General features: G+C 39.9%; 1 protein-coding gene across 13 annotated transcripts in view; it reads left to right on the top strand.

The window, feature by feature from the left end:
- Positions 1–24954, top strand: part of WDFY4 (WDFY family member 4) — a 320292-nt gene that overhangs the window by 55141 nt on the left and 240197 nt on the right. For 12 of the 13 annotated variants that reach the window (XR_012133296.1, XR_012133297.1, XM_073241220.1 and 9 more), the window contains one exon: positions 5853–6433. Coding sequence is in view for 10 of the 13 variants with exons in the window: in XM_073241220.1 (XP_073097321.1) it covers positions 5853–6433 (581 nt within the window). In the remaining 3 variants the exon portion in view is untranslated. Of the gene's footprint in view, positions 1–5852; positions 6434–24954 lie in introns of those variants that run through there. The other variant, XM_073241229.1, reaches the window with a different exon arrangement.

Below are 24954 nucleotides of genomic sequence, written 5' to 3'. Positions count from 1 at the left end.
AAGGGAGAAGTAAACCTGGGGTGTCACCTTTTGGTAACAAAGAGGAGTATGTGCTTTTGTTGTATCACTGTTAACAGTCATCAAATGATCTCAAAATAGTTAAAGATAGAATAAATATCAGCACCGCCATTCCTTCTGCTTTATAGCTTTCACAAATTTGCTGCTGTTCCTGCTTTTCCATTCCTTTTGTCTCCTAAAAGGGCTTATGTCTTTTTTGAAAAATCCCCTTTCTTTTTGTCATGTGCTGTGTAAGAACAGAGCAGATGCAAAAACAAATATCCCATGGGTCTGACTTGGGGACCTCTCACACACTTATGCTTCATTACCAGGCCACCGTTGACCATTGGTGAATTTTTAAAATTTGAAGTTGTTATGACTTCCCAAATTACACCACCAAACTTACTTGGCCATGACTATCTCTGTGCAAGACCACTGTAACATTTAGAGTATGTTTTTCTGTTTCTTTTACCTACTTTATTTCTCTACAAAGCTACTCTCTGACACCCATGTGGCTGTGTTCCTGTCATCACGTGGCCCAAGCCTGCAGGGCTTGTCACAGCTAAGCTATCATGGGAAGCCCATCCAAAAGTGACATTATGGTCATAATCATTGTATGTGTCACAGATGACAAGAACCAAAGCAGTGATTTTGTTTGTAGGGCCAAAACATCAGTGAAGGAGAATTAAAAGATACAAAGAAGAAAAGTCAAATGTCTTTTGAAAGACACCAGAGTCCCATGTTATGTAAGGTGCCGGGATGGAGGGGCTCATGAGAAGGAGAGAGGAGAGACAGAGAGAGATCGAGAATTCACAGCAATTCACAGCCAGGAAGGACCTCAGCTTCATGCGATCCAGTCTTAATGTGCCAGCAGAGACAGGTCCAGAAAGTGTCTGAAACTAAATGATAAAGCTGAGTTTGATTAAAGACTAGTGACTTTACCTAGTGATCTTTCCTCTTCACCATGTTCTTGTTGAGTTTTTTCTCCTGTGTGTGAGTTCAGCGGGATTCACATGAGCCGTATTCTGATGAAGGCCAAGGAAGGCATGGCCAAGGCAGTCAGGATTCTTGAGGTATTTGGATGAATGATTGAAATCCCCATTTTTTTCTGACTTTCAGTCGCAAGTCAAACAGATCCACAAAGAGGACAGTTTGGGTACTTTGCTTGGAGAGGACAAGGGCTTCTGTGTCCACTGGAGAGCAGAGAGTTGCTCTGTAGCCCAGAGGCAGCTTAGTGGAGTGTCAGCCCTTGGGTAATAGGACTGAATTTCTAGAATTAGCAATGTAAAGCCTTTATGATATTTTACAGATTCAATATCATTTCAGAATCACACTGTCAAGGGAGCACGTTAAGGATTAACATTGTGTAAGCTTATTTAACAAAGTCATACTCTGTGTACAATGTGCTGTCTTTCTTCTGGCTGCCAAGTTGCCGCTAGGCCCTCGAGACAGTGCGTGGAGCTGCTGTGGCTCTGCCAGGACCAGGGCTGTTAATACACTGCTGCTCCAGTGGGTGGTGGGGAGGAATGTGGCCCTGGGGCCTGTTCCAGACTCTCCAGCCACTGAGTCATGTGAGCAACTAGCAGTGTTTGCTGAACTCTGATATGGGATCCACATGTGGCCTGAGTCATCTTGGGAGCTCCTTAGAACTTTAGAAACTTAACTCTGATGTAAGTTTCTGATGTAAACTTAACTCTTTCTGAATGGATCTCCTATTTTAGAAGTTGAGAGCAGACTTTGCCTAAAGCACTGTGCCTGCAAAGTGAGTCAGGTGTAGGATGAGGGGGAAGTGAAGGGATGGGCGGCCTCAGAGGCCATGCCTCCTGTCCCCCAGTAAAGGCTCTGAAGTGCATTCACATCATGGCATCACCTTGCTTCCCTTCCCCAAGGCGGAATCAGCCAGCTGCTCTGGAGGAGAAAATTCCTTCAGGAGCACCCAACTTAGGGCAGTTGTTTCCCAAATCCAGCAGTGCCTCCATATCTATACAGAAACCCACGTGACTTCACCACCTAATTCTGGCAAATGATAAGTGAGTTAAAGAATAATGTAAGCAAATGAATTTCCCTTCCCTGGCCAGTGGGAGCATGATCGCGTTATGCACAAATTCAGATTGATTTGCTAATATACATTTAGCTGTTCAACTCTGAACTTAATCACATTACCTCACCAGTCTTCCAGCATGACACATGGAAAATTATGAGGAATAACAAATAATAGAATGTGAAATAAATCCTGTTAGTCCTAACATAGTTAGTGCTTTGCAGCAGACATCCATTTTATAGATTCAAGGTGGAGGAATACTAACTCAGAGGCGATGACATGGTAACTGAGTTAAGGAGGAGAAAATGTGCTTAACGCTGACCTCTCTTGAAATGTGTCAACCCTAGCCTGATTGCTTTGACTTCAGCTGATTAAATTTACTCCCTTCCGCAGACTGTGAGGCAGAGGTGATGCATTATCATGCAAAGTTGAATGACAGTAATGGAGACCCTCCTCTTAGGCCCCCAGTTCCTGACAAATCGTTTGCCGAAGTAGCGCAGTATTTATTTTCCTTTATGATAGAAATGTTTCTCTTTAGTTGCTATGAAATTAAGCTTTTGTAATTGGATTTTGGACTCTTTACTTTATGACTCTGCAAATATGAAATTAACCCCATCCCAAGAAATAATAGAGCAGACTAAATTCTAATGAGATTACCCCCATTTTAGATAATGACTTCGAATTTAATAAATCAAACAAAGCAACAGTTAAGGACAGCCATTCCTTCCTCCTGCCCCCTCCAACAAAGTAGCCATCTAGGAATTACAGGGGCAGACCCTCTGGGAGACCCGGATCATAAGGACTGTTGTTAGTTTGGTCTCTTTTTAAACTGTCTGCTCTCAGCATTCTTAGAATGATGGAGTCCTTTAGAACAGTATCTGATGTTAAGTGGACAATTGGAAGATGGTTTCTTGAGGGAAGAAGGGGGTTTTAGTGGTCATCTAGGGCTCACAAGATTGCCTGTAATCATTCTCCCTTTTTACTATTTGTTTTGTCACATGTCATGTGATGAACAGAAGCGTTTCATTCATTCCACTTGCCTTAACTTCCTAGTGGTTTTAGGAGCCACTGAAAGCATTCATCTAAATTTATACAGTTTAACAATCCTGGAGCTTAAAATGTCCCAAAGTTTAGGTGATTTATTTAATTTTCATGGCACGAGTCAGCTAGACAAGGTCAGGTTCAGACAATGTGTACATGCTGTATCCCACCTGATGTTCAGCCTTTAGTGTGGACTATCAGTTGGCAGGAAGAGATACCACCACTACATATACTTCAAGGTAACAGTGCATTTACAACTCAGTCAATGAAATAATAATCTGTCAGGACTGAGTTGCTCACACAAGGCAGGCACAGACATAACATATTTGCCTGGAACCTCTCCTGGCCCCAGAGTCCCAGGGGAGGAGGAAGGGGCAGGCAGCGGCGGTGACACTGTCCACACAGAGAAAGGCCTTATCCAGTCTAGAAGGCTCAGTGCTGCTAAACCATGAGCTTCCACAATCCCTGAGCACCACCACTCTGGAGAACCTTTTTTTAAAGGACTAGACTACAAATGTCAAACTTCCCTGGGTTTTGAGCCCAGTTCAGAATTAGCTGGGCTATATCCTCACCAAGGAGGAGAATGCAGTTGTTATTGCTCAGTATTTCATTTTTGCTTCTATCTTTCTGGCAGTCTGGAAAGCCCATTTCCCTGAAATCTATCCCACATCTCTGATCTGATGCCCTGTTAGTGGTGGCCCTGCTGCTGAGTTGCTCTCAAAGACACAGCGACAATTCAATTTCCCTGTAGTGGTTCCCCTGAGCTATTGTGGGAATCATTGATTTAGCTGCCATAAATCATTCATTTTCTTTTTCTGTAACTGGGAAAAGATCAATTGACCTATATTGGTAAGGATGAATGTTTCTACTTTACTCTATATTATTATCTGTCCATTTTGATAGTAATTGTGGACTTTGGCCTTTCATAGATTCTCCTAGTTACCATAAATTTGTTTTCTTATTTCTTGAAATGTCGTAGATGGGGCAGAGGGGGCTCTGTAAGCACCTCCTTGGCCTTCTCTTCATCTTTGAAAGGGTCCTGGCCTGTGGCCATTTACTGAGTCCCAGCTCACCCTGTGTTCTCCAAGCCCAAACATGGGATTGACCACCCGCCACGCAGCTCAGGTTTCCTGAGGCAGAGTACATTAGACAGTAAATTTGGGTGTTAGGGACATACATTATATTGGGTCAGATAAATATTGATGTTAGGTTTAGATTACCAACATTTTAGGGATAGAGCTAGAAAATTACCTTTCTCCCCCCTTAAAATTCATACCTTCATATTTAATAATTACCTGTATTGTAACTTTACTAAGTTTCTATTTGACTTTATGTGAGTTTTACAATTTAGTCCCTCCCCTCCTTTTTTTTTCTGACTTTCCAGTTTTCTCTTTGTCCATCAATTTTTGTGTATCATGCCATAGATGGTCATCCTAAACCATGCATTTAAGGCACATCTGTCTCTGCCTCCACCAATTGGGAGTCCATTTTATTTTCTCTTTGAACTTTGTCTTAAGACATCCTGGAACTAACTCTAAACTGGGCCTGCCCAGACAATCCCTTTTCCTGTGTCACTAAGATATTAAATATCCAAAAGAATACAATAAGTCAGACCTCCCCTTCAGGGCTTACTAATGAAACCATAAGCACTGGTCTCTCTCTGAGAAACACACATATGATGCTTGGATCTTATTTTAGTCCCGTGCAATTTTTTTGAGAATAATAAATAAGTAAATACCAATGGCTAAGGTTATTTTAATGCATCTAAAATCATCCATATGTTAGTTCACTTTTAGGGGTGAAGCTTTTGCACAGAATGAAACTTCTTAAAATGCAGTCTTTCCTCCCTTCCTTTCACCCAAAACATTAAATACATGTGTTTCTACAAAGTAAGTGCAGTATATATACTATATAGGGTGTACTTGCACTGTGCTGAAAGAATGGCACATGGTAAGTGCTCAATAAAAGTTTGATTTCAGAAAGAAATAAAAGTTTGTCCAGTAAAACTCAGCGATCCGGAAAAGGTAGATTCAAACGCCTATGTTATGGATAGCCTGAACTTGACACACGGTCTGTGCTCATGTGTTTCCTTCCATTAAACGTTTCTCTTCTCTACCTCTCTACATTGACTCCTACATATTTTCACATCAGATTTTAAGTAGATTCCCTCATTTAATAGAGGTACTCATGCTTGCACAGAGGGGAAGATAAATAATAATAAACTGCTTTATATAAATTTCACTGTGAGTCTTCTTTGCAATGTAAGAGATGGTTCACTCCACTCATTCAGTGAATATTGATTAAGTGCATGCTGTGTTCCACAGCACTGAGTAAGCCTGCTGTCATGGAGCTTCACTCTAATCCAGAGCTGAGACAATTTTCAACTAACTTCAATATAGTGTGAGGAGAGTTTTGTCTGAGGCATTAGAGGTGGCTGTGAGCACTCAGCCTGAGTGAGTATAAGCTGGGGGTCAGAGAACGCTTTCTGGAGGGAGATGCATTTAAGCCAACACCCAGAACTGTAAATCAACCCTATATATTAGCATAGACTTTAAGAGAAGCCATTTGAAAGAAGGCACAGAGGGGCAACTGAAAACTGAAATTAAGAGGGGTAATATTGACCTACCACTGTTTTAGAACTGCCCTTCAGGTAGCTTGCTGTTCCAGTGGACCTGAGCAGGGAAGAGCCCACGGCATGCTTTGGCAGGGATGCATGGGAGCTCAAGGATCTGCCTCCTGAATGTTACTCAATTTTATCTTGTTGGTGTTTCAGTCTCTTCTCCGCATCTTGGAAACCCCCAAAGGACGTGCTGCTTTCCGAGTGTCCAGCGGGTTCAATGGGTTGCTGTCCCTGCTCTCTGACCTGGAGGGGGCCCTCCAGGAGCCTCTGCTGCAGACGTGGCAAGCCGTGTCCCCAAGCCAGACCCTGAACCTGGTCCTGCACACCCTCTCTGCCCTGTCTGCAGCATTGCACCTGGACCCTGTGAATGGTGACTTCTTTAAGAGGAATGGACTCTTCGAGAAGCTGGCCGAGGACCTGTGCTTGCTGGGCTGTTTTGGGGCCCTGGAGGAAGAGGGAACCCCCCTGCAGGCCTGGGAGGACACAAAGGCCAGGCCATTTGCAGATTGGCTGAGTGAGGCCTTTTCCTCCGCCAGCCTGCTCCCACCCAAGATACAGAGCTGCCTCCAGATCCTCAGCTTTCTGGACAGCATGACCAGTGGCACCCTCCACCTGTGCAAGGACCTAAAGGAGTCCCCAAGGGCCAGGCAGGACCCAGCTGTGGATGCCCAGAAGGGAGAAGCCAGCAGTGATGCCCAAAGCTACTTGAAGCAGTGGCTGGACCTGGAGGAGAGGTAGAGTTTTGCTGCCTGCTTCTGCAACTGGGGCCTCAGTGTGTCCCTGTCTCCTGTTTCTTCCCAGATATCCTGTGCACATGCAGTGGGTGAAAAGCCTAGACTCCAAACCGGGTGTACAAAAATGTCCCTTGGCTTTTTTTCCCTTTAACTCAGTTAACTCTGACTCCCAGCTCCCTTACCCTGGGAGCTGGTGGAAAAGTCAGTACAGGGTTCAGGGAGGCTCCTGGTTTACACAAGACCCAGGGAAGCTTACTCTCTTGGAAACTGAGGACAAGAACCTCTAAGGGACTCACCTTCTCCTTGGGCATCTCTGCTGGGAGTCTCAGCAGAGACTGCCCAGGCAGCCTCTGCCTTCCCAGGTCTTATCTTACCCCACCCTGCTCCACTGCCAGGGGATGGGATGAAGTCCTTTGACTCGAGGACACCGCAGTGTCCTTCCCAGTCGTGGAATTGTACAGTCGTGGGATCCTCCTGCTTTCTTGTTGCTTCCACCTCCCACAACAATGACAACCGTCGCTCCTCTTACTGCTGTGGGCCAGGGCCGGTCTCCTCAATGAGCCCAGTTTTCTGTAAATGACTTTTTCCTTTCGTTGCCATAACAGAATTCCACCAAAGCAAACAAGCACAAAGCACACCCCTCCTTCCTTTGGGTTTTGTTTTTATTCCTGTAAAGGAGCAGTGACCAAGTGCACACTAATGTTGTGATGAGCTCTCCTGCCTCTGCACGTCATCTTCCATTTAACACTGCAGGACAGCCTGCTGGAAGCCAGGGCATGCTTTTATCCCCTGGGAGCCTCCACTGGCCGGTATTGGGGGTTGGTGGTAGGGGGACGGATGCCAGATCTCCAGCTACGGAGATAATCAGATTGCTCTTCTTTCATCTAAATGAATTGGTTTTCTCATCTGGCTTCTGCGCATACACGTGACATACATATTTGCTCCTGATGTATTTTATTGCTAGCTTTCATTTGCTAATTTTCAAAAAGGATTTTGTTTATGAGAAAGTTTGGCGTTTCACACTCACATCTTGACAGTTTTTACTATTGGGTTTATGCCAGTCTCAAAACACTTGTTGGGCAGTGGTCTCCCTTCTATTCTCTGGATGAATTTATATAAAGATGACTATTTCTATTGCTTAGCAATGTGATATAACTTGCTAGTGCAACCTCACAAGCTTGATGTTTTCTTGTGAGATTCCTTCTTGTGAGAATAAATTTCTATTTATTCTCACAATCATGAAGTTTTTTTTCCAATTTCTTTTCCCATTTCATCTAAGTTTCGATTATTGGTATAAAGCTGTTCACAATCCTTTTAACTTCTTATTCCTAACAATTCCATTTGTGTCTTCTCTCCCTCCTGCCCTCCAGGACCCAAAGACTGTTGGCAGAGGTTTATTTATTATTTATTAGTGCGCCCCATGGACCAGCTTTCAGCTTTTTTTGTCTCTCATACATAAATTTTCTATTACTTCTTTTTGTTCTTATTATTTCCTCTGCTTTCTTTGGGTTTATTTGGGTATTCTTTTTCTTAGTTTGATTGATTAGGAGACTAATTTTAGTCTTTTGAAAAATACATTTCCCTGTCATTATGATGGTAGCTATGTAACATGAGTATTATGTTGCATTTGCAATACCATTTAGTCCTAAATATTTTAATTTCTTTTATGGCTTATAGTTTGACTCTTGAATCTTGTTTGAACTGTGAATTTCCAAAGTTACAGAATATTTTTGGTCATCTTTTTGTTGTTGACTTCAAATTTTTTTTAAATTAAGGTATCATTGATGTACAATCTTATGAAGGTTTTACATGAGCAACATTGTGCTTACTACATCCCCCCGCTATTATCAAGTCCCTACCACATACCTCATTACAGTCACTGTCCATCAGTGTAATAAGATGCTATAGAGTCACTACTTGTCTTCTCTGTGTTATACTGCCTTCCCTGTGCCCCCCGCTACATTATGTGTGCTAATCGTAATGCCCCCTTTTCCCCCTTATCCCTCCCTTTCCACCCTTTCTCCTCAGTCCCTTTCCCTTTGGTAACTGTTAGTCCATTTTTGGGTTCTGTGAGTCTGCTGCGTTTTGTTCCTTCAGTTTTTTCTTTGTTCTTATACTCCACAGATGAGTGATATCATTTGGTACTTGTCTTTCTCCACCTGGCTTATTCCACTGACAATAATGAGACAGAGACCATGGGCTTAGACAGAGTAGGGTGAGGGCCTCTGGAAAAAAACAAAAGCAAGATAATCTATTGTGAGATTTGCATTGGCCTACTGAGGGTGGTCCAACTTATTTTTCTGACTTTACCCAAGTGCTGCTTTTCTTCCTCCGGCCCTAAACAAATGATTTGCTGCAACCTAGGCAATGTAGCAAGCAAGCACAAAACAACATAGTAAAGACAGGAAGGATTCCATCTTAAAACCCAGTTACTTTAAAAAAGTTTCTTAACAAACAGACAATAACTCAGACCACCTTGGGAGCAAAGCAGGCAGTCTTGATTGATACCCTCCCAGACCAGGAAGCTGCTATCCTAGGAGGAAATCAGAGCAGTAAAATTCTTGTAAATAACCGGGAAGACTAATAAGAAACTTAGTGTTTCTTCTTCAAAAGTATTTGAGACCACTTAGCAGGTGTACATCCCTAGCCCTTTGTCTCTCAACTGCCTATAAAACCCTAGACAATGCACCACCCTGGGGCTGTCTTGTCCCCTCCTGGCCTGAGCCAGGACTCTGTCCTCTTGCTTTCTGTCTAAATAAAAGCCTCTGCCTTGCTCTCCTACCTTGACTGTTTGTGAAGTTGATTCTTCTGCTCTGAACAAGAACCCCAGCATCAATAATACCCTCTAGCTCCATCTATGTTGCAAATGGTAGGATTTGTTTTCTTATGGCTGAGTAATATTCCATTGCATGTATGTACTACATCTTCTTTATCCATTCATCTACTGATGGACACTTAGGTTGCTTCCATGTCTTGGCTATTGTAAATAGTGCTGCATAAACATAGTGGTGCATCTGTGATTTCAATCTGTGATCTTTTTTTCTTCAGGTAAATTCCTAGGAGCAGAATTCCTGGATCAAATGGTATTTCTATTTTTAGTTTTTAAAGGAACCTCCATATTGCTTTCCAAAATGGCTGAACTAATTTACATTCCCACCAACAGTGTAGGAGACTTCCCCTTTCTCCGCATCCTCACCAACATTTGCTGTTGCTTAATTTTTGAATATTGGCCTTACTAACTGGTGTGAGGTGTTCGTTCATTGTGGTTTTAATTTGCATTTCCCCGATGTTTAGCAATGTGAAGCATCTTTCCATGTGCCTGTTGGCCATTTGAATTTTTTCTTTGGAGAAGAGTCTGTTCATATCCTCTGCCCATTTTTTAATCGGATTATTTGCTTTTTGGGAGTTGAGGCGTGTAAGCTCTTTTATGTTTTGGATGTTAACCCCTTATCAGATATGTAATTTATGATTAAACTCTCCCATACTGTAGGATGCCTTTTTGTTCTACTGATGGTGTCCTTTGCTGTACAGAAGCTTTTTAGTTTGATGTAGTCCCATTTGTTCATTTTTTATTTTGTTTCCCTTGCCTGAGGATATGTGTTCAGGAAAAAGTTGCTCATGTCTATATTCAAAAGATTTTTGCCTATGTTTTCTTCTAAGAGTTTTATGGTTTCATGACTTATATTCAGGTCTTTTATCCATTTTGAGTTTACTTTTGTCTATGGGGTTGAACAATGATCCAGTTTCATTCTCTTACATGTAGCTGTCCAGTTTCCAACACCAGCTGTTGAAGAGGCTGTCATTTCTCCATTGTATATCCATGGCTCCTTTATCGTATATTAATTGGTCATGTATCTGTAGGTTTATATCTGGACTCTCTGTTCTATTCCATTGATCTATGGGTCTGTTCTTGTTCCATTACCAAATTGTCTTGATTACTGTGGCTTTGTAGAAGAACTTGAAGTTGGTGAGAATAATGCCTCCCACTTTATTCTTCTTTCTCAGGATTGCTTTGGCTATTTCTGGTCTTTTGTCATTCCATATGAATTTTAGAACTATTTGTTCTAGTTCATTGAAGAATGCTGTCAGTATTTTGATAGGGATTGTACTGAATCTTCAGGATGGCTATTTTGACAATATTAATTCTTCCTACCCATGAGCATGGGATGTATTTCCATTTATTGGTGTCTTCTTTAATTTCTCCAAAGTATCTTGTAGTTTTCAGGGTCTAGGTCTTTCACCTCTTAGGTATTTTATTCTTTAAGATGCAATTGTAAATGGAATTGTTTTCCTGATTTTTCCTTCTGCTAGTTCATCATTAGTATGTAGGAATGTAAGAGATTTCTGTGTATTAATTTTGTATCCTGTAACTTTGATGAATTAAGTTATTAGTTCTAGTGTTTTGAAGTGGATTTTTAAGGATTTTTTATGTACAATATCATGTCATCTGCAAACAGTGACAGTTTAACTTGTTCCTTACTGATATGAATGCTTTTTATTTCTTTGTGTTGTCTGATTGCCATGGCTAGGACTTCTAGTACTATGTTGAATAAAAGTGGGGAGAGTGGGCATCCTTGTCTTGTTACCAATCTTAGAAGAAAAGCTTTCATCTTTTTGCTGTTAAGTGTGGTATTGGCTGTGGGTTTGTCATATATGGCCTTTATAATGTTGAGTTACTTGCCCTATGTACCCATTTTATTGAGAATTTTTATCATGAATGGATGTTGAATTTTGTCAAATCCTTATTCAGCATCTATGGTGAAGATCATGTGATTTTTGGCCTTCTTTTTGTTGATGTAGTGGGTGATGTTGATAGATTTTTGAGTATTGTACCATCCTTGAATCCATGGAACAAATCCCACTTGATCATGATGGATGATCTTTTGATGTATTTTTTAATTGTTTGCTAATATTTTGTTGAGTATTTTTGCATCTATGTTCATCAGGGATATTGTTCTGTAATTTTCTTTTATTGTGGTGTCTTTGCCTGGTTTTGGTATTAAAGTGATGCTGGCTTCATAAAATGAATTTGGAAGTATTCCCTCCTCTTCTACTTTTTGGAAAACTTTAAAGAGAATGGGTATTAGGTCTTCTCTAAATGTCTGATAAAATTCAGCAGTGAAGCCATCTGGTATGGGGTTTTTGTTCTTGGGTAATTTTTTGATTACCACTTCAATTTCATTGCTGGTAATTGTTCTGCTCAGGTTTTTCTGTTTCTTCCTGGTTCAGTCTTGGAAGGTTGTATTTTTCTAGGAAGTTGTCCATTTCTTCTAGGTTATCCAGTTTGTTAGCACATAATTTTTCATAGTATTCTCTTATAATTCTTTGCATTTTTGTGGTGTCCATTGTGATTTTTCCTTTCACATTTCTGATTCTGTTTGTGTGTAGATTCTCTTTTTTTCTTGATACATCTGGCTAGGGGTTTATCTATTTTGTTTATTGTCTCAAAGAACCAGCTCTTGTTTTCATTAATTCTTTCTATTGTTTTATTCTTCTCAATTTTATTTATTTCTTCTCTGATCTTTATTATGTTCCTCCTCCTACTAACTTTGGACCTCATTTCTTCTTCTTATTCTAGTTTCATTAATTGTGAATTTAGACTGTTCATTTTGGATTGTTCTTCTTTCTTGAGATAGGCCTGTATTGCTATATACTTTCCTTTTAGAACTGCCTTTGCTGCGTCCCCTAGAAGTTGGGGCATTGAGCTATTCTTTTCATTTGTATCCATGTATTGCTTGATCTCTGTTTTAATTTGGTCATTGATCCATTGATTATTTAGGAGCATGTTGTTAAGCCTACATGTGTTTGTGGACCTTTTTGTTTTCTTTACATAATTCATTTCTAGTTTTATACCTTTGTGATCTGAGAAGTTGGTTGGTACAATTTCACTCCTTTTGAATTTACTGATGCTCATTTTGTGGCCTAGGATGTGATCTATTCTTGAAAATGTTCCATGTGCACTTGAGAAGAATGTGTATCCTGCTGCTTTTGGGTGTAGAGTCCTGTAGGTGTCCTTTAGATCCATCTGTTCTAACGTGTTGTTCAGGGCTTCTGTCTCCTTACTTATTTTCTGACTGGTTGATTTGTCTTTTGGAGTGAGTGTTGTGTTGAAGTCTCCTAAAATGATTACATTACATCCTATTTCACCCTTTAATTTTGTTAGTATTTGTTGCACATATTTGGGTGCTCCTATGTTGGGTGCATAAATATTTATAATGGTTATATCTTCTTACTGCACTGACCCCTTTATCATTACATAATGTCCTTCTTTGTCTCTTGTTACTTCCTTTGTTTTGAAGTCTTTTTTGTCTGATACAAGTACTGCAACTCCTTCTTTTTTCTCCCTATTGTTTGCATGAAATATCTTTCTCCATCCCTTCACGTTTAGTCTGTGTATGTCTTTGAGTTTGAAGTAAGTCTCTTGTAAGCACCTGGGGTGATGGCAGGGGTCACAGGCAAATGGTGCCAGTGCTTGCTGGGAGGAGAGAGCTCTTTCCTGCTTCCCACTCATAGTATATGCCTCCACTGCCAGGGTCAGTGAGCTGAGCATGCAGGGAGCAGCCTGTGGCTGCCGTAGGAGGGGCTGCCCTCCTGCTGCCTGGGGCAATGGCAGGGGTTGCAGGAGAGTGGCGCCGGTGCCTGCCAGTCAGAAAGAGCTCTTTCTTGCTTCCCAGCCACAGTGCCTACCTCCACTGTCAGGACCAGTAAGCCAAGCATGTAGGGAGCAGCCTCTGCATCAAGCCCCTGTAGCTGCTGTAGTTGGGGCTGCACTCCAGCTGGCCTGGCATGATGGTGGGGGCAGCAGGCTTGCTTGCAGTTGCCAACTTGGAGAAGGAATGGTAGGCTGTGTATTGTGGTGGGGGGGCCTTGGGGCTTTGTTGCCTGCCAGGGGGATGGAGTGCCTGAAGCTCCTGAAAGTTCCCAACTGGCTGGGCTGAGTGTGCTGGGACAATTTTGTCCACCTGTTCCTTCTCCTGGGCAGAAAGCTCCTTGTAGTCCTTGTCCCTTTATCAGCCTTCTCACTGTTGGGAAACCTTTCAAAGCACCTGCCTTTCTTTTGTCCCAGAGCAGCTGGTTGTGGGAACCTGTTCTCCACTATTGGCTGGAATCTCAATTTCTCCAAGTATTCTGCTTGTCTTTGCTTTCCAACCCCTCTAATTTTCAGAGTACCATGCAATGTGGGTTTGTGCTCCTGGACTAGAACTCCAGGGCTGGGTATTTAGCAGTCCTGGGCTTCTACTCCTTCCCTGATTTGTTTCTCTTTCTCCTGCAGGTGAGCTGGGGTGGGGGTAGGATTTGGGTCCCACCTGATCACAGGTTTGTTACTTTACCCTTTTCTGTGAGATCTTCTCTTTCTCCAGATGAAGGCTGGCTACTGCAATCTTCTTTCTGGTCACTCTTTTAGGATTAGTTGTATTTGCTGTATTTTTGTACTATATGTGGCTTTGGGAGGAGATTTCTGACTCACTTCTCACACCACCATCTTTGTCCCTTCTGCTGACTTCACATTTTATCACCCTGAAAGAAGGTGGTCTGTATGATGTTAATCATTTGAAATTTGTTGAACTTGTCCTTGTGGCCCAAAATGTAGTAAATTTTCATAAATGTTCCATGAGTGTTTGAAAAGAATGCATATTTTTCAATTGCTAGAGTCAATGCTCTATTTATGTCCTTTAGGACAAGTTTTTCAATCATCTTGTTCAAATATTAAGATTTTTCATTTGTTTGCTGGGCATATTAGTTACTAAGATATGTTAAATATATTTCATTATAAGGGTAGATTTGTCAATTTCTGTTAATTTTTGTTTATATGTATTTAAGGCTATTAGAATCACACATATTTACAATTTTTATATCATTGTTTGGAATCAAAATTCTTATCATTATATGCTGTCCTTTATCTTGATAGTATATTTTGCCATAACAATTGTGAGCAATAACAGTTATGAAAAAACTTCATAATATCCATCACTACACATAATTACAAAATTTTTTTCTTGTAATAAGAATTTAAAATCTCTCTTTTTCAAATATGCAGTACAGTATTATTAACTATATTCACCATGCTGTACATTATATCCTCTGACTTAGTTATCTTATAACTGGAAATTTTTGAACCCCTTTACCTATTTTTCCCACTCTTCACCCCTGCCTCTGGCAACCAATTTGTTCTCTTTATCTATGAACTCATATTTTGTTTTTGAGTTTTCTTTTAGATTCCATGTATAAGTGAAATCATATGGTATTTGTCTTTCTCTGACTTATTTCACTTAGCATAATGCCCTCTAGAGTCATTCATGTTGTTGTAAATGGCAATATTTCATTTTTTTAATGACTAAATAATATTCCACTGTATTGTATGCCACAATTTCTTTATGTTTTTCTATTACAAATGGATAAACATGCCTTTCTGTAGCCCTGGGAATGCTGCAGTGACTGCATCTGTCCTTTGTGAGCCAGGTCTTGGCTAGGTTCCAGGCCTTCTCTTCTTTTTTTGTCTTGGGAAGAATTCCCTCTCTGAGGTTCCCTGATCTCCATTCCAGGGAGGGTTCCTGAAGAGGTCTCTGCCCCAGTCACCTGGACAGCATGCAATTTAACTTGGAATTTCACTGTTAAATCTTGTTCAACTTATTCTACTAGCTCTTACAGGGCAGGGGAGGTATTTGTCAACACCAGAAAGTGTGGTATTGGTTGATAAAAAATAATAATCATTTGTTGAATGTCCCTGATCTGAGGACTGAATACTAAACACTTGTTTTCATTTAATTTCTTCCCACACCCTAAAATTTTATCAAAAAAGAAATCAAGGCTGAGAAAGGTTAAGTCACATGGCCAAAGGTCACACATATAGTAAATGAAATTGCAAGACTTTGAACCTAGGTCTACTTCCAAAGCATGTGCGTGCATGTGTGTGTGTGTGTTTCCTGCTTTTTCTGGATACTCCCACAGTAATGGGGATGATCTGCCAACTCATGACACAATAGCCTGCAGTTTACAGTTTGGACTCTTACCTGAGCATGGCATCAGCTCAGACTCTTTACAGATAACTCCTATGTCAAATGTCATCCTGGTTTCACCATGAGTAATTTTTGAATGTGTGAGAGACCAATTTCATAAATAGAGCAATGTTTTCCTCATTAAAAGAAATACGTCACCCTTGACCTTCCCTAATGGTTAAAGAAGAGGAAGTGAAACTCCAGCATCTCCTGAGAGAGTCTGTTGGGTAAAGGTCAGGGCAGAGGGCTGGGCATGGGGAACAAGGTGCTCATTCCTCCCCACCAACACCCAGCATTTCCTTGGACAAGTGACTTGGCTCCACCCTGTCTGTGCAAGGTGGGCCCTGGTCTCCAAAGAAGGAGGGCAAAAGCTATGGGCCTTGGATTCAGGCCAGCGTGCTCTGTGCCTTGGTGGTTGGGCCTTTGGGCCTGTTACTTTGTCTATCTGAGCTTTGATTCCTGATTTGATCACAGGGGTAATAACAGTATCTGTTTTGAGGGCTATTGTGAGGTGAGGACTTGGAGATATCATATGACAACACCTGCCATTTACTGAGCACTGCAGGCCAGATGCTGTGCCCTGCTCTCCACAAGCATGAGTTGCTTTAATCTAAATAACATCTATGATTTCAATAACACTGTTCATAACATGGAAGTTGTATATTATGCAGTTCAGAAAATATACATGTGATATCCCAAATACATAATATATAATCTCTATGAAATGTATACCCCCACATACACATAGACCACCAACCCACACACACATACACACACCATACACACATGCACACCTCACCACACCCCACATACACCCCCATATACTCACATCACACACACACACACCACAGCACACCACATATACCCCCTATACACTCACACGGCACACACACACACATGCACACACACACACCACACTGCACCGCACCACATATACCCCGTACCCCACACATATACATAACCCACCCCCCCACCTACACATGAACACACACACACTCACCCACCATCCCACCCTAATATATCATTCAATGGAATTCAATAAATGATGGCTGCAGTTGTGATTTATCATATCTTGGCCTTCTTTGGTGTTTACTAGATCCCATTGTCCAGGATGGATGATGTCCTTCTTGTGCAGCTGATCTACAGTAGGGGTCTGGAGGAGAAGGCAGGGAGGGGAGCAGGTCAGGCCAGCCAGTGCTCAATACACTAGGCCATGTTGAATTTACTCTATGAGTGATGTGGAGCTGTGGAAGTCTTTAGGTAGGGCTGTGACATGATCAGGGTTTGCTGTCTAGAAGGGCCACTCACTAAACTGGGCCCAGAGAGGTGCCCTTCAAAAGCAGGGGGTACCCTATCTCTATTGGCTACTGAGGATTAAGTCCCTGCCTCCACATTTGTCCTCCCCTTGTCCCCACTGGGCATCATGGGCTGACCCCTATTCCTTATGTCAGCAAAAGGAACAATCCCAATGACTTATAACTTAAACTTGAGACTGTAACTTACATCCATAAAGGGAGATTGTTTCAATAGGAACATGGTGTGCACCACACCAAGATAAGGTTCCAATGGATGTCCTCAGACTCTAAACAGTCCCTCACCTTCCTCTGCTGCTGTTCTTCTGGAGTAGGACCTAGTAATCACTCAGTAAACATTACAGGTTCAAAACCCAGTAAGAGTTCACTTTCTGAATGCATATACACTTTGCTATCAACTCAAAAGACCCAATGAGAGTGCTTGGTAAACTGTAAAGGTGAAGTGTTTGAATCTTTTTCCTTTTTCACAGTGGCTGAGGCTCCAATGTTGTCACTCACACATGCCTCTAAGGTAGTACAGGGGTTTGCTGGGACCAGAGCTATGCAGAACAGGGTGCATTAGTGCCTGACTTTCGGAAGCTACCACCGAGGGCTGTGGGCCCTGGAATGGAAGCAGGCTAGGGGGTATTCTGGTGCTGGATCCCCACTCAGTCTCCCTGACATCGGCACCCCACTTGTCAAGAATCTTCATGTGGGAGCAGTCCTGGATCTGGCAGTTAGGTGTCCTGGGAGGATGGCCTGGCCCCTCCCTGGTGAGTAAGCCACACGCCTCTGAGCAGGCACCTCTTATAGGGGTCTTGCTTGGTCACATCCTCCCTTTGGGCTGGGCTTACTTTTCCATGCTTCTCTGGGTAGAAGGGTGTGTGTGCACATGCACACACATGTGTTTTGTGTATTGTGTGTGAAGACATTGGGGATTAGGTGTGCATCTCAGGTGTGAGAACCCAGCTGAGCAGGAAGCATCTTCCCAAAGCCTGTTCTCTCTCGTGTACAGCCCTGGCTTTGCTGGGCCCTTTCTCTTAGGTGGCCGTTACACTAGTGCCCCCTTATCTGTGGTTTCACTTTGCGTAGTTTCAGTTTCCCACTGCCAGGCATGGTCTGGTCTGGAAGCAGATGATCCTTCTTCTGACAAATCCACAGAAGGTCAGTAGTAGCCTAACACTACATCACAGTACCCATGTCATTCACCTCACTGCCGTTCATCATGTAAGCACTTTATCTCTTATGTCATCCTGAGATGGAGAAGGGCAAGTACAGTCCAATCAGGCATTTTGAGAGAGACCACATTTACATACATTTTATTATGTATATTGTTATAATTCTATTTTATTATAAGTTATTGTCATTAATCTTAGTGTGCCTCATTTATAAATTAAACCTCATCATAGGTATGTATGCATAGGGAAAATCAGTAAATATAGGGTTTAATACTACACACAGTTTCAGGCATCCACTGAGGGTCTTTGTACATATCCCCTGAGGGTAGTGGGGGCCACTTTATCCTGTCGTGGTGTTTTTGGCTGGTGCGGCTCAGGCTGTTCTAACTGCAATGCAGCCTGAGGCAGAGCCAGTCTCCTCACTGCTGCAGAAGGGCTGCTCCAGCTGACCTGCTCTTGCCAGCCCCTCTCTCTGGTTTCCTTTCTGGTAGAGCTATCTGAGTCCAGCACTTGAGCCTGGAATTGGCACCAAGAACTCAGGGAATGCCTGCTTAAGGCCACACATTGGTTAGTATTTGGGAGAAGGGGACACATCAGCCCTGGCCCAGCCCTACCTCATATGGGAAAATAGATGTGTGAATGGATCATTACACCTGCGTGGTGGATGCCATGATAGGGGCACCCCAGAAATTAAGGGGGGAACAGAACAGTGCTCCTAACACAGTCTGGGAGGGGCTTGGCAAGGCGTTCCCGGGTGAGGGCATCCCTGAGCTAAACTGACAAGGTAGAGTCACTGGGGTTGAGATGGCTTGGGGAGGGCCTTCCAAGGCCTTGGGGAGAGACCAAACAGGCAGACATGCTGAGTGAGGAAAGCTCAGGCCTTTGGCAGGGACTACAGCCACAGAGCCACACACCACACTGTTGGTCTGTGCATATGTCCTCATGCCAGTGCCACGCTAGTTTGGCTGCCCTAGCACTGTAGTGTGTTTTAAACTTGGGAGGTGTGAGTCGTCCAACTTTGTGCTTTTTAAATACTGTTTTGGCTATTTAGAGTCCCTTGCAGTTTTGTATGAATTTGAGGATCAACTTTTACCAGTGAGTATGTTAGCTTTGTGCTTTTTAAAAATGCCCCTTAACATGTCGAGGAAGTTCCTGTCTATTCCTAGTTTTCTGAGTGTTTTTATCATGAAAGTGTGTTGGATGGTGTCAGATGCTTTTTCTGCGTCAGTTGAGGCGATCATCTGTTTTTTCCCTTTGTTTATTAATGTGGTGTGTTACATGGATTGATTTTCTTATGTTGAACCACTCTTGCATTCCTGGGATAAATCCTGCTTGGTCACAGTGGTTAATCCTTTAAATATGCTGTTGAGTTTGGTTTACTAGTATTTTGTTGAGAATTTTTGCATGTGCAGTCATAAGAGATATTGGTCTGTAGTTTTCTTTCCCTGTGTAGTTTTGTTTTCAAGGTAATAAAAAAAAAAACGTTTTCAAGGCTTCCTTGCTGTTTTCTGAGCATGCCAGATATATTCCCATCTTGGAGCCTTTTGCGCTGGTGTTCGCTTCATGTGAAATACTTTGCCCCTGGATATCTGCATCTGCTCTTTCAAATCTGCCCAAATGTCATCTCAAAAAGGATACCCCTGCCATCCAAATTAAAATTGCTAATTGCTTCCTTCTCCTACCCCAGCACTCTTGATTCTGTGCTCTGATTTTTTCTTGCAATTACACTTAGCTTTCTTCATACTATGCAACTTACTTATCATTATATTATATTGCTATATTATACTATAGTATCCTAATGTAATATGTATTATGTGACAATAATAACTTTGTTATTATAATTTACTTATTATGCTTATCTTTATTATCTACACTCCTCCCCTCTCTCCTCAAGCATGGGTTTTAGATTGTTTAGTTTAGAGATGTATCCAAAGTGCCTGTGAAAATATTTAGGTCAATAAATATTCGTTCAGTTGAACTGAGTAAATTAACACCAAATGCTAGAAACACTCCTGGCACCTTAGACATTTTTCAGGGCTGGTGGTGCCAAGAACAATCTCACCTCAGGTTGTGGGACCAGCAGTGTGGGCAGGATGTTTGAAAATCAGGTGTTTGTAATTTGGGATTAAATTTACAGTTTTCTTGTTTGGTTTTATTTTTATTTTTTGAGTTTGCATATGCTACAAGTCATTTCTTCTTGTGGTAACTTCCTATGAGTTTTACTTCATGTGCAGGGTCACGTGACCACCCCCATCATCAGGAGCCAGAATAGTCTCATCACCTCGTATGGTTCCTGAATGTTGGCCCTTCAAAGTGAAACCCTTTCTCTACCCATCACCTCCAGTGACTAGTCATCTATCCCTATAGTTGCATCTTTTCCAGAATACCCACATACATGCAAGTGTACACTGTGTAATCTTTTGAGGCTAGCTTTTTCCACTTAGCATTGGCCTTCAGAATCTCTCCAATTTGTTGTTTCAATAATGCATACATTTTTGTTGCTATGGTGTATTCAATAGTATGGATTCGAATATTTTCTCCCAGCCTGCAGCTTGTCTATTCATCTATTTATCTTTAAGGTGGCGCTCACAGATTGAAAGTCTTTAATTTTGATGAGGTACAATTTATCAATTTTTCCTTTTATTGAGCTTTTAGTGTCATAGCTAAGAACTCCACTTCACTCAAGGTCACAAAGATTTTCATCTATGTTTTCTTTAAAAAGTTTTAGGGTCTGTGATCCATTTTGACTGACTTTATACAAGGTGTGAAGTTCAAGTTGAGATTCTTTTTTTTTTAATTTTGCATTTGGATGTCCAATTCTTCCTATGCCATTTGTTGAAAATATTATCCTTTTCCACTGAATTGTCTTTGTACCTTAGTAAAAAAATCAATTGGCATATTTATGCAGAGCTTTTTCTGGACTCTCTATTCTGTTCCATTGATCTGTTTGTCTAGCCCTTCACTAATACTGTCTTGGTCACTATAGCTCTACAATAAATCATAAAACCATCTAATGTGTCCTCTAAATTTATTCTTCCTTTTCAAAATTGCTTTTGTTATTTTAGTTCCTTGCCTTTGGCTGTTTTAGTATTTATAAATTTAATGATCAGCTTGCTTATATCTACAAACAATCCTGCAGGGATTTTGGTTGGAACTGCATTAAATCAATTGATGAATTTGGCAAAAATTGAAACCTTAACTATATTGAATCTTCCAGTTCTTAAATGTAGTATGTTTTCCCATTTATATTGGTCTGTGATTGTTTTTTTTTCAAGGTCTGCAGTAGTCAGCAAACAAAGCCAGAGCCAGCAATTTGTTTTTTTATATTTATACCAAGCATTTAATCTTTTTTGGAGCACTACTTTAAGTGGTATGTTTAAAGTTTTGTTTTCCAATTGTTACCATCTAGTATATAAGAATATGATTAATTTTTACATGTAACTGTGCATCATGAGACTTTGCTAAAATCACTTATTAGTTCTAGGAAATCTAGAGCTAATTTAATTTTAATTTTTTATTTTATATTATAATAAATTATTTATTTTAATAGATTGCTTGGGATTTTCTATGTACACAATCACATTGTCTATGAATCATGACAGATTAATAGCTTTTTTCCAATCTGTTCCTCCAGCATGATGTTGAATAAAAATGGTAAAAATGGACATCCTTGCCTTGTCCTTAATCTTAGGGAGAAAGTCTTCAGTCTTTTGTCCCTTAGTATTATGTCTGCGAGGAGGGTTTTTCATTTGTTTTTTTTGGTAGGTGCCCATTATCAGGTTATGGATGATTCCTTGTATTTCTAGTTTACTGAGAGTTTTTATCATGAACAGATGCTGAATTTTTCAAACACTTTTCTGCATATGATCATTTGTTTTTTTTCTTTAGTTTTTTAATATGATGGGTTACATTGACTGATTTTTGAACAGTGAACCAGCCTTGCATTTGTGGGATAAGCCCAACTGGTCACAGTGCCTTATTTATTTAATATAAGTTATCTTTGATTTCTTAATAGTTTGTTAGGGATTTTTGCACCTATGTCCCTAAGATATGTTGGCAGGTAGTTTTCTTTTCTTATACTGGTTTTGTCTGCTTTGGTATCTGGAAAATTCTGGCCTCATATAATGTAATATGAAGTGTTCTTTTGTATTTTTTGAAAGTAGTTGGACAGAATTGATGTTATTTATTTTTTAAATGTATGGTAGAATTCACCACTGGACATATCTGGGTATGGAGTTTTCTTTGTGGGAAGGCTTTTAATTACATATTCAGTTTTTTTCATAGCTATAATCTATTCTGGTTATTTATGTCTTCTTTCTTGACTTTTGATAATTCCTGGCTTGGAAGGAGTTGGTCCATTTCATCTAAGTTGTCAAATTTATGTGCAGAGTTATTTCTAGTATTTTCTTATTATCCTTTTACTGTCTGTGGGTATGTAATAATATTCTCTATTTCATTCCCGATATTGAATATTTGTATCTTTTCCCTTTTTTGCTAGTTAACTAGTGGTAGTTCAGTTTGTAGACTGTTTCAAAGACCTAGATTCTTACATTTATTTTATCTATTGTTTTTCAGCTTTTAATATTATCAATTTTTTCCATCTTTATTATTGCTTTCCTCTTACTTTCTTTGTATTTATTTTTCTCCTTTTAAAAATACTGTCTTAAGCTGAAAGCTTAAAATTTTAATTGTAGAACTTTCTTCTTTTGTAATATAAGCATTTAATACTATAAGTTTTCCTCTAAGCACTGCTTTAGTAGCATCTCACAAAGTTTGTTGATGGATGTCTTTTTTATTTATGTTCAAGATGATGTTTTAAAAATCTCTTGAAACTTTCTCTTTAACCATAGGCTATTGAGAAATATATTATTTGCAATATGAATGTACTTAACTCCACTAAGCTGTATATTTAAAGTGGTTAAGATAGTAAGTTGAATATTACATGCATTTTAACACAATTAAAAAATGCTATTTAATTCCTAAGTACTTGGAGATTTTTCAGTTATCTTTCTATTATTCATTTTAATTTAATTTCATTATGATTGCCAAACATATTTTGTATGATTTTACTTGAAATGTTTTAAATTTGGAAGTTTACTTTTATGAAATCCAGATAACAGTCCATTTTGACAAATGTTTCACAGGAATGTGAAAAGAATGTGCATTCTACAGTTGTTGGGGAGTGCTCTGTACATGTCAATGATATCGGTAAATGCTGTTTTCAGTTCTAAATCTTTGATAATTTTCTGTCTACTTTATCAATTACTGAGAAAAGAGTGTTGAAGTCTCTGCCTATAATTGTGGATTTATCCATTTGTCTTTTCACTGCTATCAGTTTTTCTTTATGAAATTTAGTGTGCTATTGTGAAGTGCCTACACATTTTGTATGTTGTGCCTACTTTAATCATTATGAAGTATAACCTGTTTTTTCCTTGTCATTTCACTTCCTGTGAATTCTGCTTTCTCTAGGATTAATAGGGTCACACCAGCTTTCTTTTGATTGGTGTTAGCATGGTATACATTTTTTTTTATCCTTTTACTGTTAACCTACTTTACAAATATCATTATATTTAAAGTGGGTTTCTCATAGAGGGCATATAGTGTAGTCTTTTTTTCCCCATTCTGACAATATTTGTCTATTAATTGCTGTATCTAGGCCACTTTTATTTAATATAATTTTTGATGTGTTTGGATTTAGGTCTGCCATTTTATGCTTTCTTTTTTTCTTTGTTCCCTCTTTTTTGTTCCTGTTTCTTTTCTTATCTTTCTGTGGATTATTTGAATATATTTTAGTATTCCATTTGGATTTATCTTTTGAATTTTTGACCATCTTTCTTTGTCTAGTGTTTTTAGTGCTTGCTCTAAGGATCACAGTATACATAGTGAACTTTAACGTCTACTTAGAATTAATATTTTGCTACTTCAAATGGAAAATAGAAACTTTACCTCATGTAGGTCCCTTTATTGTCCCCTATTTTTATTGTGGCTGTTACATGTATTACATCAAATACAATTTTGCTTTCAACCATAGCACATATTTTAAGAACTTAAGAGAAAAAAAGTCTATTTATCCAAATATTTACCATTTCTGTTGCTCTTTATTCATTCCTGATATATTATTTGTTTCTTTCTATTATTATTTCCCTCCCATCTGAAGAATTTCTTTTAGCATTATTTTTAGAGAAAATCCAGTGACAAGAAATTCTCTTTGTTTTCCTTCATCTGGAAATATATTTATTTTGCCTTTAGGTCTGAAGGATGTTTTTGCTGGATATGGACTCTGTGCATTTCTTCTCAGCACTTTAAAAATGTTATTCCTCTATATGCTGTACGCCTTTATCTCTGGCTGCTTTCAAGACTTATTTTTCATTGTCTTTAGGGTTAAACAGTTCGATTACAATGCACCTGGGCATGGATTTCCTTGTGAATTCTGTCTGGGTTTTGCTAAGCTGCTTGAATCTTCAAGGCTATGTATTTCACCAAATCTGAGGAAATAATGACTAAAAACTTCCTGAACATCTTTTCTTTTTATACCACACTCATTCTCTTCTCCTTTTAGAACTCCAACAACAGAAAAGTTAGATCCTTTGATATTGTTGCACAAGACCTTGAGGCTTCCTCCATTAAAAAAAAATCTTTTCCATATGTTTTCTAGTTTGGGCAGTTTCTATTGATATATATTCAAATTTATGGACTCTTTTGTCTCTCTTCCTTTTCTTCTATTTTTCTCATTCAGTCATATTTTTTAATTTGTTGTTGTATTTTCCAGTTCTTAAATTTCCATTTGGTTCTTTTTTATTGTCTCCATTTCTTCACTGAAACTTTCCAGTTTTTCATTCATTTCAATAGTATTCACCCTTATTTCTTGCAGTTTGGTTAATAATAACTGCTTTAAAGTTTTTGTTTGATAATTCCAACATCTGTGCCATCTCAGAATGGTGTCTGTTAATCATCTTTTTCTATGTGAGATACTGGGATTTCCCCAATTTGTTCTATGCTGAGTAACTTCAGATTGTCTCCTGGACATTTTGAATGTTATGAACCCTAGCTCTATC

Source organism: Manis javanica, chromosome 7, assembly GCF_040802235.1.
Source record: "Manis javanica isolate MJ-LG chromosome 7, MJ_LKY, whole genome shotgun sequence".
Taxonomy (NCBI): Eukaryota; Metazoa; Chordata; class Mammalia; order Pholidota; family Manidae; genus Manis; species Manis javanica.
Note: the sequence above shows the minus strand (reverse complement) of the source record. Positions and strands in the feature narration are given on the sequence as shown.